This window comes from Camellia sinensis, chromosome 14, assembly GCF_055761805.1.
Source record: "Camellia sinensis isolate YWXY chromosome 14, ASM5576180v1, whole genome shotgun sequence".
Classification (NCBI taxonomy): Eukaryota; Viridiplantae; Streptophyta; class Magnoliopsida; order Ericales; family Theaceae; genus Camellia; species Camellia sinensis.
Window position 1 is genome coordinate 78,147,784 of NC_138974.1, and position 18,089 is coordinate 78,165,872.

The 18,089-nt window shown below is 40.6% G+C and overlaps 2 protein-coding genes across 12 annotated transcripts in view; one reads left to right on the forward strand and one right to left on the reverse strand.

Annotated features, from left to right (window-relative positions):
• LOC114257028 (L10-interacting MYB domain-containing protein) overlaps nt 1-14,803 on the forward strand; it is a 32,441-nt gene extending 17,638 nt beyond the window's left edge. For 4 of the 11 annotated variants that reach the window (XM_082905975.1, XM_082905972.1, XM_082905973.1 and 1 more), the window contains 3 exons: nt 12,808-12,926; nt 13,623-13,967; nt 14,054-14,803. In XM_082905975.1, the coding sequence (XP_082762101.1) occupies nt 13,623-13,967; nt 14,054-14,647 (939 nt within the window). In that variant the 5' untranslated portion in view covers nt 12,808-12,926 and the 3' untranslated portion in view covers nt 14,648-14,803. Of the gene's footprint in view, nt 1-12,648; nt 12,983-13,622; nt 13,968-14,053 lie in introns of those variants that run through there. The other 7 variants (XM_082905974.1, XM_082905977.1, XM_082905971.1 and 4 more) reach the window with 3 other exon arrangements.
• LOC145807100 (uncharacterized) lies at nt 1,034-1,552 on the reverse strand. The gene has a single exon (XM_082905030.1). It carries the CDS (start codon nt 1,550-1,552, stop codon nt 1,034-1,036), a length of 519 nt encoding a protein of 172 aa, XP_082761156.1.
• Nucleotides 14,804-18,089: the final 3,286 nt, after the last annotated feature.

Sequence of the window (18,089 nt, forward strand, 5' to 3'; positions counted from 1 at the left end):
CAAGCCGCCGTTGTTGACTCGGCGTTGCCGCTATATAATGATTACAAGGTTCCGTTTGAGGCCTAAGATGTTGAGAAGACGGATGTTGAAGCGGAACTGGACAAGGCTTGAAAATGAATTTGCAAGATGTAGTCCAATGAGACTGTTATAAGAGATACCGCCGTCTTGTTTGTAATAAATATTGACTTTTATTTTGTTTCAAAGACGAATATCTGTGACTAATGAAACTGTCATGGTATGGCTAATTTTGATATTGTCAATCTCAAAATTTAGAACCTAGAACTTGTAATAATGGTCATTCGTGAAACACAAAAGATGCTCCAAATTTGGAGTCTTTATTTGGCCATTTGTGTTGAATGTAAAGGGCGCTCCGAATTCGGAGGCTTTATTCAGCTTATGTTGGCGAATACAATGGGCACTCCGAATTCGGAATCTTCGTAATAGCTAATCGCGCATAAGCATGAAAGGTGCTTCGAATTCGGAGGCTTTGTAATGGCCAACCACGCACAAGTACGAAGGGTGCTCCGAATTTGGAGGTTTTATAATGGCCAAACGTGATCAAGAACGAAGGGCGCTCCGAATTTGGAGGCTTTATAATGGCACAAACGTGATCAAGCACAAAGGGCGTTTTGAATTTGGAGGCTTATTCGGCCAATCGTGCCAAGCACGAAGGGCGCTCCAAATTCGGAGGCTTTATAATGGCCAAACGTGATCAAGCACGAAGGGCGCTCCGAATTCGGAGGTTTATTCAGCCAATCGTGCCGAGCATGAAGGGCGCTTTGAATTCAGAGGCTTTTAACAATCGGTCATTTAAAATGAGAAAGGCATACTGTATTACTAAGTAACTACATAGATGCGTACACGTTTGCATAGCAGCAAAAATAAAAACGAACTAGCACATTATACCAGTTGGTTTAATGATAAAATTTACGCAAGTGAGTCGAATTCCAGGGTCATGATAAACTTCTGCCAGCCATGTCTAAAAGGCGATACGCCCCTGTGCCGGCAATCAAATCAATATAATAGGGCCGTTCTAGTTGGAGCCTAGTTTTTCGTCTGCCGGGTTTTTAGTCGTATGAAGCACTTTCTTGAGGACTAATTCTCCAGGTGCATAACGGCGCAGCTGTACACGCTGGTTATATGATTTAGTGAGCTGTTGCTGGTATCGCGCCATGCGCGTAAGAGCTCGATCTCGGTGTTCCTCAAGCAAATTCAGACCCAAGGCCAACATTATGTCATTATGCCTTGTGTCAAAAGCCTTCGTTTTCAAAGTGGGTAGGCCGATTTCAAGAGGGATGATGGCCTCTGTCCCAAAGCACAAGGCGAACGGTGTTTCTCCGGTGGGTCGCCTTGGAGTGGTGCGGTTAGCCCACAATACGCTGGGCAGCTCTTCAGCCCACTTGCCCTTGGCCTTCTTCAATCGTTTCTTTATTTCGTCCAGGATCACTTTATTAGAGGCCTCGGTCTGACCGTTGCTTTGTGGGTACGCTGGTGAGGAAAAATGGGGCTGGATACCATATGTGTTACATAGTTCCCGATAATTGGGTGCCATTGTTGGATACAAGTGTTATGGGTATGTCGAATCGGGTTATAATGCTTTTCCACACAAAGTGTTTAACATCGACATCTCGAATATGTGCCAGTGATTCTGTTTCGACCCATTTTGTGTAATAGTCTATTGCAACGATTAAGAATCGTTTGTTTCCCGGAGCTCGCAGTAGTGGTCCGACGATGTTAAGGCCCCATTGAGCAAACGGCTAAGGACTAGTAATAGAATTTAATTCTTCGACGGGCAGGTGAGTTAATGGGGAGAACTTATGGCATTGTTCACACTTCTTTACGTAGTTCTTGGCATCTGTACGCATGGTCGGCCAATAATATCCCTGCGTTACGGCTCGGTGGGCCAATGAGCGCCCTCTAGAATGGGCACTGCAACTGCCTTCGTGTATTTTAGCCAAGAAGTCCTTGACTCTGCCTGGGTGAACACATTCCAAATATGGCACTGAGGGAGATTTTTTGTAAAGCTTTCCCTGGGAATCCAGGTAATATCGCAGGGCTTTATTCCGCAGCTTATGGGCTTTGTTGGCAGATGTTCTGAGGAAAGAAATGCGGCTATGAGATCCATCCAACTCGGTCCCGAGTCAATGATGTTGATCTGAATAGGTTCAGGGGAATTAATACTCGGCTCTGTGATGAATCCCACTTCGATGGTTCGTTTGATTTCCGAGTTAATGGCAGAAGCCAAGCAAGCAAGGGCATCCGCATGTGTGTTCTGGTCTTGGGTTATCTGATTTAGCTTGTAGTGGAACTTTCTGAGCAAAGAATTTGCCGTTTTCATATCGGCTGCCATTCGGTTGTTCTTAGCCACATATTCCATTTTCAACTGGTTGATGACTAATTTTGAGTCACAGAAAACCTGTAGTCGTTTGGCGCCTAGGTGAAGCACATTACGGAGGCCGGTTAGCAACGCTTCGTATTCGGCCTCATTATTTGAGGCATCGAAACCCAATTTGACTGCCTGCTCGATTATTGCCCTTTCGGGGGTCATGATTACTACGTTTGCCTTGTTGCCACGTTGGTTAGATGATCCATCACAATACATCTGCCAAATGTCTTTATCATATATTCGCCAGTTTGGTTAAGGTTGAGGTTGAGGGGCGAGTTGGTCAGACTTGAAGTCAGCGTGGCATCTTGTAAACTCGGCTACGAAGTCGGCTAACACCTGTCCCTTGATGGCTGTTCTGGGCAAAAATTGGACGTCATACTGGTAGAGTTCTAATGCCCATTTAGAGACTTGCACTAATGCTTCCGCGCTACAGAGCGCTTCCCGGAGAGGATAGTCCGTTAGTACCGCTATAGTATATGAGCCTGAAAGTAGTGCATTAGCTTTCTAGTAGCCACCACAAGAGTCAGGATAAGCTTTTCCAGCAGCAGGTATCGTGTCTCGGCATCGACCACCGCCTTGCTTACATAATAGATTAGTTGCTGCTCCCCAAGTTCCTTTTTTAATAACACGGCGTTGATCGCCCGATCGGATACTGCTAGATACAAAATGAGCGGATCGCCTGGCAATGGGGTTGCCAAGAGTGGCAATGAACGGAGATATGTTTTCAATCCGTCTAGCGCGGCCTGGCACTTGGGGGTCCACTGAAATGCTTTGCCCTGCCGAAGTGTGAAAAAATGGTCGGCAGCGATCCGAAGAATGACTGATAAACCTATTGAGAGCGGTGGCCATTCCCATCAACTTCTGAACTTCTTTGGCCGACTGAGGTGAGCCGAGTTCCATAATGGCCGTGATTTGCCTGGGGTTGGCCTCTATTCCGCGATGGTTCACGATATAGCCGAGAAACTTGCCAGATCCGATGTCGAATACACACTTCGAAGCATTGAGTTTCATTTTGTACTTTCGGAGAATGCCGAAAGTCGTGGCTAAGTTGGCTAGATGAGCATGCTTTTCTTTGGATTTCACCACCATGTCATCAATGTATACTTCCATGGTGAGCCAAGTTCTGTAAACATAGTGGTGACCAACCTCTGGTACGTTGCCCCCGCATTCTTTAGTCCGAACGGCATGACCTCGTAGCAATAGGTTTCCCGTGGGGTGCGGAATGCGGTCTTTTCCTTGTCTTCCAGATGCATGGCAGTTTGCTGGTAACTTTTGTAAGCATCCAAGAAACTCATGCTTTGGTGGTGCGCAGTTGTGTCCACAAGTTGGTCGATTCGGGAAGAGGAAAACAATCCTTGGGATAGGCCCTGTTCAAGTCCGTGAAGTCCACATAAACATGCCAAGATCCATTTTTCTTCTTTACAACCACGGTATTGGACATCCACGTGGGATAAGTTACTTCACGAATTGCCCCGGCTTCTAACAGCTTGTTGATTTCGTCAACAATGGCTGAAGTATGCTTTGCGGCCGACCGTTGACTTTTTTGAATGATTGGTTTAACTTTTGGGTCGATGTTGGAACGGTGTTGGGCCACTCTCGGATCCACCCCTAGCATCTCATATGGTGTCCAGGCAAATACGTCGATGTTGCCGAGTAAGAAGGAAACCAACTCTTGTCGTTCAGTTGCGTCTAGGGAAGTGCCGATCATGAAGAACTCATCAGGTTCCCCTTTGATTCCGATCCGATCAAGGTCTTCGGTGGCCTTATCACTGGGGGTTTTTCCAACGCCTCAAGGCTTTCTCGATCCGGAATTTCAATCGAGTTCACTTCCAGCTCCTTCAGCTTCTTTGCCGAAGCAGTAAGATAGCATGCCTTTGTCGATTTTTTAGAACCTCGAATTTGCTTATTGCCATGTTACGTTGGGAATCGGAGTAGCTGATGGTAGGTACTTGGTACAGCCTGCATTGTGTGCAACTAGGTTCTCCCCATGATGAGATTGTATGGTGATGGAAGTTTGACGACCAGAAACTCCACGTCGACTGATTTGGTACCTGCACGTACTGATAGTGTGATCTTGCCCAAAGGGTACTCGGGGTTAGCGTTGAAGACAAACAGGGGATATGCGGCCGATAGCTAGTTTGAATCGATGAAGCTGAGTTTAATTGATGTCTTGTGATACATTATTTTCAAGGTGCTCCCCTGATCGATCAGAACGCGTTCGATGACGAATCTGTTTACGCGCAACTCGACAAGGGCATCATCGTGGGGGAGCGTTACCCTTTCAAGATCGGCGTCGTCGAAGCTGATTTTGTCGGTCTCATGAGGTCGTTTGGCTGGTGTGAACGACTTGGATGGGCTGGGTTGTAGCTGGATCGTATGTACCTGAGTTGGCGGTGGTAGACTATATCATGTGAATCACACCAAGTAGAGGTGAATTCGAGCGTAGAGCTATTGTGTTTGGTGGATTACCCTTACGGACATGCTGTGCCAGTCGGCCATCTTGCACCAACTCCTCCAAATAGTCTTTCAGTGCATAACAGCTGTCAGTCTCATGGCCATGGTCCTTGTGATATTCACGCCGCCTATCCCTTTGTCTAGTGTTAGGGGGTCTAATCATCTTGGACGGCCACTTAAAGAACGGTAGATGCTGGACTTTGGATAGGATCTTGCTGATCGGCTTTGCCAATTCAGTATACTTCTTGTCCGAACGTCTGGGGCGCTTGCTATCCACTTGATACTGCTCATTTGAACGGCGCGAACATTGTTCACTTGACCGGCTCGAATCCCTCCGATTGTCTTGTTTTGCCCGGCCCCGCGGTTTAGGGCTTCCTGGTGATACGACGCTTATCGGCTGAACTAGACTCGATGGTGCCGATGTCACGACTTCTTGTCCGGCCTTGATGCAAAGGGCATCGTCTTCCACCTTGTAATACTTCTCAACTTTCTTTATTAGCGCCCAAACTGTTTTGGGAGGCTGTCTAGTCAACGAGCTTTTGAGGGAACTATCGCGATGCAATCTCATTTTAAAGGCAGTGATGGCCATGGAGTCATTGCAAGCATCGTCTACCAAGTTGAAACATTCCCAGTAGTGCGCCGAATATTCACGGAGGGTCTCTTTTGGTTTAGTTTGCATTACCCAGAGAGAGTCGGCTTGCTTTGGCTGGACCTCGTTGGTGATGAATCTTGCCCTGAAGGATTTTTGGAGTTGATGAAAACTTTTTATTGAGGCCAGCTCCAGTTTATAATACTATCTAACGGCCAATGGTTCTAGGCTGCTTGGAAACATTCGGCACATGAGTGCTTTATCATTAGCATGCAATGTCATCGCTTATTTGTAATGACGAATATGATCTGTAGGGTCTGACTTACCGTCATATAGGGTGAATGTTGGTGCTTTAAACTTTTTAGGCAGTGCAGCCCTTGCAATGCGTTGTACGAAAGGATCGTGTTTATCCTCTTCATTCGAACCATCTTTTTTTCCTCGTCTGTGCCGTACATACAGACTTCCCTCGGATGAGCTGGACATCTCAACTCGCCCCTTCTTCCTGGGTTCCTGAGATGACGAGTCGGACGCATTGCTACTATGATGTTTCCAATGCCGACGCCGTTGATCATCCTTCTTCTCTGGTGACCGACCCTGGTCATGACGTGGTGCTGTTTGTTGGGATTTGGCTAACTCAAGGGCCAACTCTGTACGTAAATGTTCGTTATTAGCTGCTAGTTCTTCTAGACGACGTTCATATCGTTTTGCTTGATCCATGATCGTCTGCATGGTTTCCTACATCGAGGTGAAAGGCGAAGTTTGAGCCACTAGGCCGAAGTTCAGGTCCCTTCGCGTGGTGATATTCTCCGGACCAAGCATGGTTCTTGGTGTGACATTATCTCTTGGTATACCATCGTCAGCAACGAGCGAAGGATCATCAGTTACGTCTGCCATGAATGCGTTTGAGTTTTCCCACAGACGGTGCCAATTGTGGTGAAAGGGGTTTAGGAATACTCTTTGATCCAGAGAGACCTTCCTAGTCCTTGAAATGGTACCTGAAAGAGGAACAAATGCTTCGGATGGGGGTGCCGGAATTAGCCCTCAGACGAGCAAGCTAGTCCTTTTGTCTCTGTGTTTACTTTTCTTGTAAGTTATCTACTACTTTCTCACATACCAGTCCTTGATCGGGGCTCTTCCTTTTATACTGCTTTGGGGCCCATGGTTGGGCCCACACTCGACAAGTAATTAATTAGTCGACTCTCCAGCTTGGTCCTTTGGCTTCCATTCGGCTCTTTTCATGGCCGATTTGCATACGTTGCTACGTGGGCTTCTGGGTAGGGCCGATTTGTATACGGCCCCATTCTCTAATGGGCCTGCTGTCGGGCTTTCTATCACGTTGATTAAATTTGGCCCCCACAATACAGTTTTATTCAGAAAACTAACAAAGGGTTCACTGCAAACAAACCCTATATCACTGAACAAGGGCTGGAGCCACATCAGTTCACGTGTACCATACGCCAGGGGTATTTTGCCTTTGCATTAGATCTGGACACCACTGCTTGCTTCTTACTACGCTAGGTGACTAAATTTCCCCTACAAATGCACAGTAATTGGAGGTAGATTGTCTGTCATCTATAGAACCAGCCCAATCTGTATCTTTGAATGCCTGTAATCTCAAGTGATCATGATTGGAAAATAAAATTCTTTTTCAAGAAGCAGATTTAAGATACCTTGAAATGCGATACACTACATCTAAATGAGTTGCACGCGGATCATGCATAAATTGACTCACTATCCCAACTGCATAGGCAATATCTAGATGAGTGTGGGATTAGTGTTTTAAGCACGCGCCTAAGCATGCTTTGAACAGGTCGAGGCGAGGCGCAAAACGCAAGGTGCAGCTTAGGCGTTGAGGCGAGGGCTTTTTTTTGAGGCGCGAAGCGTGGGCTTCATGGGCTTTCCCTATTTTTCTATTTCAATTATTGATGAAGTACTTTTTTTGTACGCATACCCAAAGGGAATCAAAACTCTTCAATATAAAATGACCAAACGTGGTCAAAAGAGAGTAGAAAGTGATTAAAAAAAAAATCACTAGGTGGAGAAGATTAAAAAAAGCGATCGGAAAGTGAGAAGACGACATGACTCTGGCTTCTTCTTTATGTTCTTCTCTTATTCTTCGCTAGTACTCTTTTTCTCTTCTTCAATGGGTTCACTTGGTTGGGTTATCTCTCTGCCTTTATTTTTTCTCTTCTTCTTCTTTTCTTATATTCTTTTTCTCTTCTTTGATGGGTTCTCTTCGTTGGGTCTGCCTCAGTTTTTTCATTTTTTTATTTTTCTTCTCTTCTTCTTCTCTTGTTTCTTCTCTGTGTTATCTCTTTGTTTTTTTTTCTATGTTATGCTTGTGAAGTTGTGCATGCAAAAGGGTGGCTTGTTTCTCCTTTGTTTCTTTTAATGCAACTAGTGTTGGTTCCTCTGTTTCTTTTTATGTGGATGATCTTAAAACTTGAGATTTTTGGTGGATGTGAACGTGATACTTAATAACTTTTGTTGGATATTATATTTTTAGTTTTTAAAAGATTGAATGTTATGTTTGTGGAATTCTATATATATTTGTTATGTTAAAAATTTTGCCTATTTTTATAATTTTACTTTTCTTCTGCTGCTTGAGCCTCTCTTTGGTAAGGTGTGCACCTCGCTTCGCGCTTAGGCTATAGGAGACCTTATCGCTTCAGTGCGCCCAGAACCTTTTAAAACAGTGTGTGGGATAGATATATAGGCCTTCCCACAAGTCTTTGGTACCTTTCCTTCTCCACAAGATCACCAACGCCACTACAAAGATGGTGATTAGCCTCAATTAGCGAATCCGTAGGTTTGCAGCCTAACATGTCAGTTTCCTCAAGAAGATCTAGGATATATTTCCTCTCAGAAATAAAGATGCCTTTGTTAGATTTGACAACTTCAATACCAAGAAAGTACCTCAACGGACCAAGGTCATTGATTTCAAATTTCTTGGCTAACATCTTAAGATGTGTCACTTCTTTCTCATCATTACCTGTTAACTATGTCATCCACATATACTATAAGCACAGTTACCTTATTTGCATTGCGTTTGACAAACGTTGTATGATCTGCATTGCTTTGTTTATACATGAATTTCAACATAGCCTTTAGAAATCTATCAAACTAAGCTTGAGGAGATTGTTTCAAACCATATAAAGCCTTTTTCAACCTACAAACTTTCCCAACTGTAGACTAAGATGAGAATCCTGGTGGTGCATCCATATATACCTCCTCCTTCAAATCACCATGGAGAAATGCATTCTTCACATCTAACTGCAATATAGGCCATCCCAAATTAGCCTCACATGAGAGAATAGCTCGAATGAAATTTATCTTCGCTACAGGAGCAAAGGTTTCTTGATAAGCAATTCCATATGTCTGAGTAAATCCCTTGGCTACTAGTCGTGCTTTGTACCGTTCAATTGTTCCATTTGCTTTTTGTTTAATAGTGAACACCCACTTATATGCTACCTATGAAGCATGGGTACTTTGACAAACATGCTATACCCGTACCAAGTACGTACCGGGTATATACCCAAGCCGTACTGTATCTCAGTCGAGACAATATTTTCTTAAAACTATAGACGTAAAATTCATTTCACTAGATTTCTTTTTTATTTGTAGTTTTATACTTAGTATGATTTTAAAATTAAATAATGATTTTTAAGTTACTTAATATAACAACATTTAATTTTAGTTTATACATTTACTTTTGGCATTAAATGTTAATTGTAGGTTGGATATTAACAAATTAATAGATTTAATCAATTTTTGCATTACTTCAAATTAAAAATAAATATTTTTTTATAAACATACGAAAGCCGTACCCATATCGTACTTTTTTTTTTATAAAAATTTTACGATATTGATGTACCCGTATCATACCAGTACTAGTACTCATACTCGTACCCGTACCTGTACCTGGGCTTCATAGTATCAACTCGCAAGTGTTATTCTTGCTCAAACCTTGCTTCTCTTCTACCATAGCTATTTTCCACTTAGGATCATTGATAGCTTCTTTCCAACCCTAGGGAATATACACAGAAGACAGAGATGAAATAAAAACACGATATGTAGAGGACAATGAATCATATGACACAAATTTAGAAATGAAATGTTGAATATAAGCCCTAACCCCTTTTTTAAGAGCAATAGAAAGACTCAAATCATCAACGACAGGACTATCAACCACAAGTAGAGGAATAGACTGGGGTGCATTACCTTTAGAATCGTTGGAACAGGATTTGGAACCCAGCATGAGGGACGATGATTGGTCTGCTGGCACAAGGGAAGTCTACTCTTTCGGATGTCGAGAATAAGTCTTAAGATCAACCCTGTCCAAATGACCACCGATGTCAGGCTCCACATCAAGAGAACTATTAGGCTCCCGCTTGCCACAAATAACAATCTGCTGGCTAAGAAGGAAAAATGATAACTCATGTTGATGTGCCATTTCCTCATTTGCAATCTCATCCATAACACTCTTCCCTTGCGGAGATAGCGGAGAAGTAAAGAAGGACTCAGATTCACTAAAAGTGACATCATACTAACATACACTTTACGAGTGTGAGGATCATAATATTTGTATCACTTTTGAGTAGCAGAATAGCCAATAAAGACAAAAAGCACAACCTTAGGATCAAGTTTCCCACGAGTACGAGGTTGTAGATGAACAAAATAGACACACCTAAAAACCCAAGAGGTGAGATGTGCCACAGGAAGAAGTTGAAGAGGAATATGAAATTAGAGGACACTGGAAGGCACACGGTTGATAAGGTAAGTAGTGGTAAGAACAACATCACTCTAAAAAGACTTAGGGACATTCATGGTAAATAAGAAAGAGCGAGCAATTTCAAGGGGATGGCCATCTTGCGTTCAACAACTTCATTTTGATGAGGAGTACCAACACAACTAGTCTGATATAGGATGCCATGCTCCTCTAGGTATGCCAAAGCTCCATCAACATACTTAGTCTCATTATCACTTCGAAATTTTTTGATTTGAGCATTAAAAAGATTGGTCACCATTTTATGAAAAGTTTGGAAACAAGAAAATACGTCACTCTTAGTTCAAAGTAAGTAAATCCGAGTCTCACAGGAATAACAATTAATAAATGTACCAAACCATCGATACCCAGAAGTGGAAACCACAGGGAAAGGGCCCTACACATCGGTATGAATAAGCATAAAAGGAAAATATTTCTTTTATTAATTAAAGGATAACATGTACGTTTATGCTTTGCTAGTTCACAAACATCACAACCAAAATTATTCTTATGACAATCACGAACTAAATAAGGAAAAAGTTTCTCTAAAATGCTAAATGAAGGATGATCCAAACGATGATGCTACTGATGGAAGAGATGGAGAGAGGAGCCGGTAGTGCACTTAAGAGGCTAAGATGGGACAACAGAAGGAGCGACATCCAGAAAGTACAATCCATCATGTTTTTTACCACTGCCAATCATTTACTCCGTAGCCAGTTCCTGAAAGACACAATGAATAGAGAAAAAGGTCACCGAGCAATATAAAGAAGTAGTAAGGTTACTAACAGGAAGCAGGTTAGTGGAAAATAAGGAATATGAAACACAGATGAGAGAGAAAGTAATGATGAACAATGAACCGAACCTTTGCCAAAGATAAAGGATAAAGTGCCATCAGTTACTCTAACCTTATCTCGGCCAAATCAAGGAGAATAAGAATAGAAAAGACTAGAGGCACTTGTCATATGGTCGGTGGCACTAGAATCAATAATCCAAGAAGGCGATAAGGATGTACTAAGAGCACTATTAGGAGTACCTGCGTGGACAAAATTGGAAGAAGTAGAAGTGGAAGAAACTATGGTAAATGGAGAATCAAGTTAAGCCATCAAACGCTTGAGTGTGTGTAACTGTAACTCATCCTAGGAAAGAGTACTAGGCTCACAAGAAGTATTAGCAGCAATCTCAGACACATGAGCTTGGGGGCGAGCTATACTACGACGGCCATGGCCCCAAGTAGGACGGCCATTCAGTTTTCAACAATGCTCTCGATCATGCCTGTCTTTCCCATAGTAGTCACACTTAAATCGATCTCAATCAACCAGTGTACCATGTCTACCAGATTGAACAGGAATAGGCCTAGTAGCTCGAGTGGAACGAGCAACAACCAAAGTGGAACGATCCTGAATAAAGGAATGAACCATAACACTACGTCGACTCTCCTCTTGCTAGACAAGAGCATAAGCCTCGCGTAGGGTGGGAAAAGGTGAACAACCCAACACCTGGATGCGAATTTGATCATACTCCAAATTAAGGCTAGCAAGAAAGTCACACACACCGTTCCTTTTCTACGGTTTGTTGAAACAAAGTGGCATCTCTAGAACAAACAGCATGGAAACTCTGGTAATAATCTAGTTCCTGCCACAAACTACTCAACTTAGCATAGTAGATCGCGAGTGACCTATCCTTTTGATCCAAGCCCCAAAGCTGCTTCTTCAACTCATACGTCTATGCATCATTACCCTGGTAGGAGTACATCTGGGTTGTAGCTGTCCAAATTTTATGAGCAGTATCCAATAAGAGGAAGCTCCGACTAATGGCTGGCTGCATATTAGCCAAGTCATAACTAGAGCAATCTCAGAAATCCTTTGAGTACGCAAGGAGTCATCATCAAACTGTGTAGGAAGAGAGCCAGTATAGGAAGAGAGCCAGTAATGTAGTCAGTCAAATGGCGAGCAGCAATAGCGAGGCTACAAGAGTGTGATCAAATCAGATAGTTGGAATCATCCAGTTTGACAGGATTGATTTGAAGAGAGGGACTGTCGTTAAGAGTAATAACACGATACAGCCCACCACCTTTACTAACTGTAGACGTACCACCCACTTCACTAACCTTAGGATCCTTAAGTCTCACCTTGAACCATTGAAAATTAAAGCCACACAACAGAAAACCACACACCAGCCCAGGAAACAGCAAAAACAAAGAGAGGCAAATCCACAAACCGAACTTAGGAACAATAGGTTACCTCTAGAGACAAAAACAGAGCCGAAACATGGGCTGGAGAAGCCGAAACTGACAGAAACTGGGAAAAAACTTGCCAAAACTGAGAAACTGGCAGAAACAAAGAGGAGCCTTGCCAAATCATCAAAACCAGGACTCCTAGCCCTCCAACAGATCCAGTCGGCTCCCAAGGTAGAGGGAGGAAGCGAAAAATCAGGCCAAAAACAGCCCCAGCAAGGATTGCTGAAAATCAACCAGTTTTTCCCAAAAAAAAAAACAACAAAAAATGGAAAAACACTCAAATAATCTTCAAAAAATAAAAATAAAATTTTAGGCTGAAAACCCATCACATTTTGACCGTGGAGGAATTTTTTTTATTTCTTATTTTTTTGGTGCAGTGTACAGGAAAAGACGAAGAAAAAGAATAAAAGAAATCTTCAAGGAGGAAGATGAAGATTTGATCCCATGTTAGATTTGCATAAGAGAAAGAAAGATTAAAAGGAAGAAGAAAAAGAGAGTATGGCTGAGTTTATATACTTAACAGAACTTCAGGTCTTAGTTTGATTGGATGAGGTAGTATGAATTTTAAGAAACAAAACGTAACTTGCCGTTACTTGGTTTATCATGCAATGCTGAACCATCAAATACTATGGCCTTGTTTGGTTTGTTTTTTTTAAAAAATTTTGGAAAAAATTCTCTACAAATAATTTTTCAAAAGTAATAAAACCAAACAAATTTTTCCAAATTTTTTTTCCAAAACTTGTTTGGTTTACAAGTTTTCCAAACAAATCTCTCTCTCATACACATCAAATCATTCACTTTTTCCAAAACTCTCTCTCAAAATAATTTTTCAAAACATCTTTTGAAAAAAAATCAAACCAAACAAATTTTCGTACTTTTTATCTCAAAACATGTTTCTCAAATACAAACTAAACAAGCCCTATGTCTCTAATAATTTTACTCTTTTTTTTTTTTTTTTAAGTTGTGTTGGATTTTGACTGCTGAGTTGAGTAATTATTATACTTGATACTGGACTCATTCACCATATGTCAGACACATTGATACTCTTTCTTTTCTTTTCTTTGTGGAACATTGATATGCTACCTTATATTGTTTTGATACTTCTAGGGGCTAAGGTATGATTTAGATTAAAAAAGAAAAGAGTTCCCCTAATTATGAAGATGCTTACATGTGATTTCATATTCTCATTTAGATGGCATTCAGAATAACTGGAAGAGATAAACTAGAAATTGAGCCTGACCCTGCAACATGGACTGCCTTGGAGGAGAAACTTTTTATTCAGCTAATGGTTAGAGAGGTTCACGAAGGAAATAGATCTGCAACAACCTTTTCAAGGAAAGGTTGGAAACATATTGAACAAGAATTCTGTGAGAAAACTAACAAGAGGTACAACAATTCTCAGTTCAGAAATAAATTTAACCAGCTGAGGACCCGTTATCTAGATTTTAGTAGGCTGTTGAAAGAACCTGGGTTTAGTTGGGACCCTGTGCTGAATACCCTAACTGCAACTGATGCTCTTTGGGAATCATACATAAAGGTGAGCACTTATTATTTTAATTGAAGTTGAAGACACTTTTATTTCAAGAGCTTCATTAGATCATTGCTGTGTATTCTCTAATGTAGGGAAACAAAAATATAAAAAGATTCCGGAAAAAAGGGTGCCCAATGTTTACTGAGTTAGGGATCATATTTGGTGACCTAACAGCAAGTTACAAAGATGTGTTTCCGTTAACTCAGTATCCAATGGTCGGTGAATATAAATTGGATGTGGAAGATGAATCAACAAACGCTACTCCATCTGCTTTCCCAAGTGACGGTAGCAATGGTAGAGATTATCCCTCACAAAGTACTAGACGACGGCGTCAAAAATCTCCCTCTCCGACAAGCCGTCTTAGAGTAAAGAGGGAAGCAAGAACAAAAGTTGCGGGTGAGGCATTGAAGGAATGGACTGAAGCTTCAGTCCCCTCAGGGACATCTGATGGAAAATGGGTTGAAATTATGAAGGCGACGATCCCAACCTTCCATGGACTTGAGGCATCTCCTCAAGCTTGTCCATTCTCGATTACCAATTGTGTCAAGTGTCTAGAAGCAATTGAAGGGGTGGATGGAAGTACCTATTTAAAGGCAATCAAGATGTTCAAGGATGTAGATTGGAGGGAGATGTTTATGGCAATGTCTGCTGAAAGGAGATTGGTTTGGTTGGCTAACTTGGATTAATTTTCCTTTTGCTATCATGTAAGACCTTTATCCTCTCTTTTTTCAGCCCCATGTTGTCTTGAGCTTGGTTGCTTTTCTTTGTAGCCTATTACTTGTAATATTGAACCTGTTATGATGTTTGGTTGTTAATGTAAATATATTCAGTACTGGCGCGCATACTTGCAGTGTTTGTTTTGCACATAATTCTGCATCTGGTAGAACAAGTCACTATTCCGTGTTCTTAGATCACCATGTCTTTTTTTTTTCCCCCGCAGTTATTTGTGGTCTGTGACCTCAAATAAAGTTAGACCCAAGGTCCTTACTTTTCACATCCTAGGTTGGACTTTGGGTTTTATTTTATTTATAGTGGCTAACTATCGTGGCTGAAACAAAAAAAATGACAAGGTGATCCTGAATGGTGGAATATGAATGGTGGAATACCTTTGAGAATTGACTATTTTAATTGATATTTTGATTTTTTTATGAAAAAATATGTAAAAAGTAAAAGAAAGTAATGCGACAATTTATAGTGATTTTTTTGCTATAAACTTAAATCTCCAAATAGGGTTTTAAATCTAGATTTGAACTAAAAAATAAGATGAAAATTTCAAAAAAGCTTTGATCGATGTTTTAAAAATATACCATTATTAGTAATAAAATAAAAATACGTATGATAGTGTCATGGAGCTTTCATGGTGAAGTGGTGGTTAAAGTCACATTTTGTCCTGATTGTAGGCCCTGCAATAAGTGATCAATTTAATGGTGTAGCTTGATCAGTAGAAGGTTTTGACTGTGTTGAAAAATAATTTTGCCTCCGTTTGGGAAGTGGGTTGATTTTTTGGCTTTTTGACTTTTTGGTTTTTTTAGCCTGGGCTTAAAAGCTTGGTTTGGGAAGAGATTTTTGGCTTTTTGACTTTTTTGAGTTTTTTTGTGAGAGAAGAATGTAATGATTATGGGTTGGATGTGATGTTTTGTTTGTTATGACTAAAATAGTCTATTTTGTTTTTTGTGGCTAAAATAGCTAAAAAAGTCCAAACCATGGCTTCCCAAACGAAGTTATTTCCTTTATATTTCTTTTTCCTTTCCCACTTATCTAAAATTCAAACATAATATTGTTGTCATATCATTTCATTTTTGTGAAAAGATAATTTCAAAAAAAAAAAAAAAAAACAATGCTGCGATGATATTTCCTAAAATTTGAGTTATTATAAGAAGAATTTGAGTTAATTTTTCTAAAATAGTTTTGAGAAATAATTTGTCAAATAAGTTTTTTTTTTTTTCAAATGATTTTTGAATCTACCAAAAATATTACTAACATAAAACTATTAGACCAATTGAAATGGCATGTTATTCAATAAAGTGTTTTGGTTTTGGACACTAACGAGCACGCCAATATATTGTAAGGATTTAATTGTTTGAGTAAATTTCATAAATTCTTACGTAAGTTAATTGGGATACTAACAGTTAAAAACTTTGAACTAATTTTGTAAATTCCCGCGGAAGTTCGTTAGGACACTAATCATTGAATCAAAAACCAAAAAATTTAAAGCCAACGTCATAAATTTTTACATAAATTGATCGGAACACTAACCGTTGAATTAAAAAAAAAAAAAAGAGTTGGCGCAGACCCCCAGTGAGGGGTCGCACCCCCAGTGAGGTGGCGAGCCTCCACTCCACTGGCTGAAACTCAAAAAAAAAAAAATAAATAAATAAAATAACTTTTTTTTTATCTAATCACGACGCACTATGAGGTCGACCCCGGTAGAGGTCCGAAGCATTTTTCATTCCCCGAACAAGTTGGTCAGGACACCAGATGAATAAAAAAATATATATATCTATACTATTATAAAGTGAACACCTCTTATTGTGTCCTGAAACTTTACTCTCCTCATGCCATGTGGCAGTATTTTTTATTTTTTAAAAAAAAAGTTAAACAAAGAGATGGGCAAGGCTTGAACCCATGACCATGGGTTTAAGTACGAGGACTCGTACCACTTAAGCTAAGTACACATTTTAATATTAATTTCATTATTATTTTTTGTTATTCCTATTTATGGTTATGGTTATGACCATGGGTTTATGGTTACATTGATCATGGGGATAGGGGGAGAATCTCAACCAACCAATTGAGCTATCCATCAACAAAATTTCATAAGCAAAATCCTAGCCCTGACATTCCCAAACAATTAAAATAAAAATTTCCCAATTCCCCAAAAAACCTATTGATCATAAACAACACAAGCAATAGCAGCAGCATGTCGGCGTTCAGTTTCTCTCTTCTTGCAGCAACAACAGCGACGTGAACGACATGTTCTCCCAGGCGCCTTCCTTCGGGAACCGATCCAGCTCCGGCGTAGGAGCCGCGGCGGCGGCGGTGGTTGTAAGAGGAGGAGGATTGGGATTGGGATCGGCGGCGGGGAGGTGAGAGGGGTGGATGTGGTGGAGGAGCCAGTCGACGGTCTGGCCGTCGCTGCGGTGGCCGAGTTCGCGGGTGAGTTGGAAGATCCGGGCGGCGCAGAGTGCCGGGACTCGAACTCGATGGCCTCTACCCTCCACCGTATCCTTCTTCGATGGGGATGAACGGCGCCGAGAGAGGAGTTTGCGGGTTTTGGATGAATCGGAACCGAGTTGAGTGGCGGAGACTCGGTTGAGTTGATCAGTTGAGTTCGAACAAGTCGATTGCGATTCCATAATTTTTATTTATTTATTTATTTATTCTTCTTTTGCTGATTTCGAAGATTTCTTTGAGAGCGAGCGAGCGAGAGAGAGAGAGAGAGAGAGAGTGAGTCCCCTTCTGTTTTAGACTAGAGGGTCCCCTCCATTCTGACTGCATGCATCAAGTTTATATATAGATTAAGAGTATTTTTTTTTTAATAAAAAAATAATTTAATTTAATTTTAAAGTTAGTAATATGGACTGAAGTGATTCCCATAACTTGAGTTATTACTTATTTTTGTAATTCATTAAAAATTAAAATAAAAAAAATCTTTTGGTGCATTTAATTAGTCATTATCTTATAGTGGGGCCATGTAGTTAGATCTGTGGGGTTCACTATATAAATATTCTAATTTAGTCAATTAAATCATTTATATTGTAGATTTTTAGATAACTTATCTTCATATAATTTTATTTTTTTAACAAATCTTCTTAGTGACGTGATAAGATTGACAGTAACGTTTTGAGAGAAGAGGGGAGTATAAGAGCGTAAGTCATTAATTTATCTTTTTCTTCTCATCTTATTTAGGAGAATTTTGAGAAAAAAAATTTATGGGAATTAATTTTTTTTTTTTAAAAGCTAAATAGGTAGATTTGTGGAACCCATCATTAATTTTAATTTAGTGAATTAAACCTTTTATTATGTGGGTTTTAGGAAAGGGATTTTTTTTTTAAGGTCCTTGATATTATGATTTTATAGCATAAAGGACATCAAATATTTTTATGATGTCTAAGGTCCATCAACAAT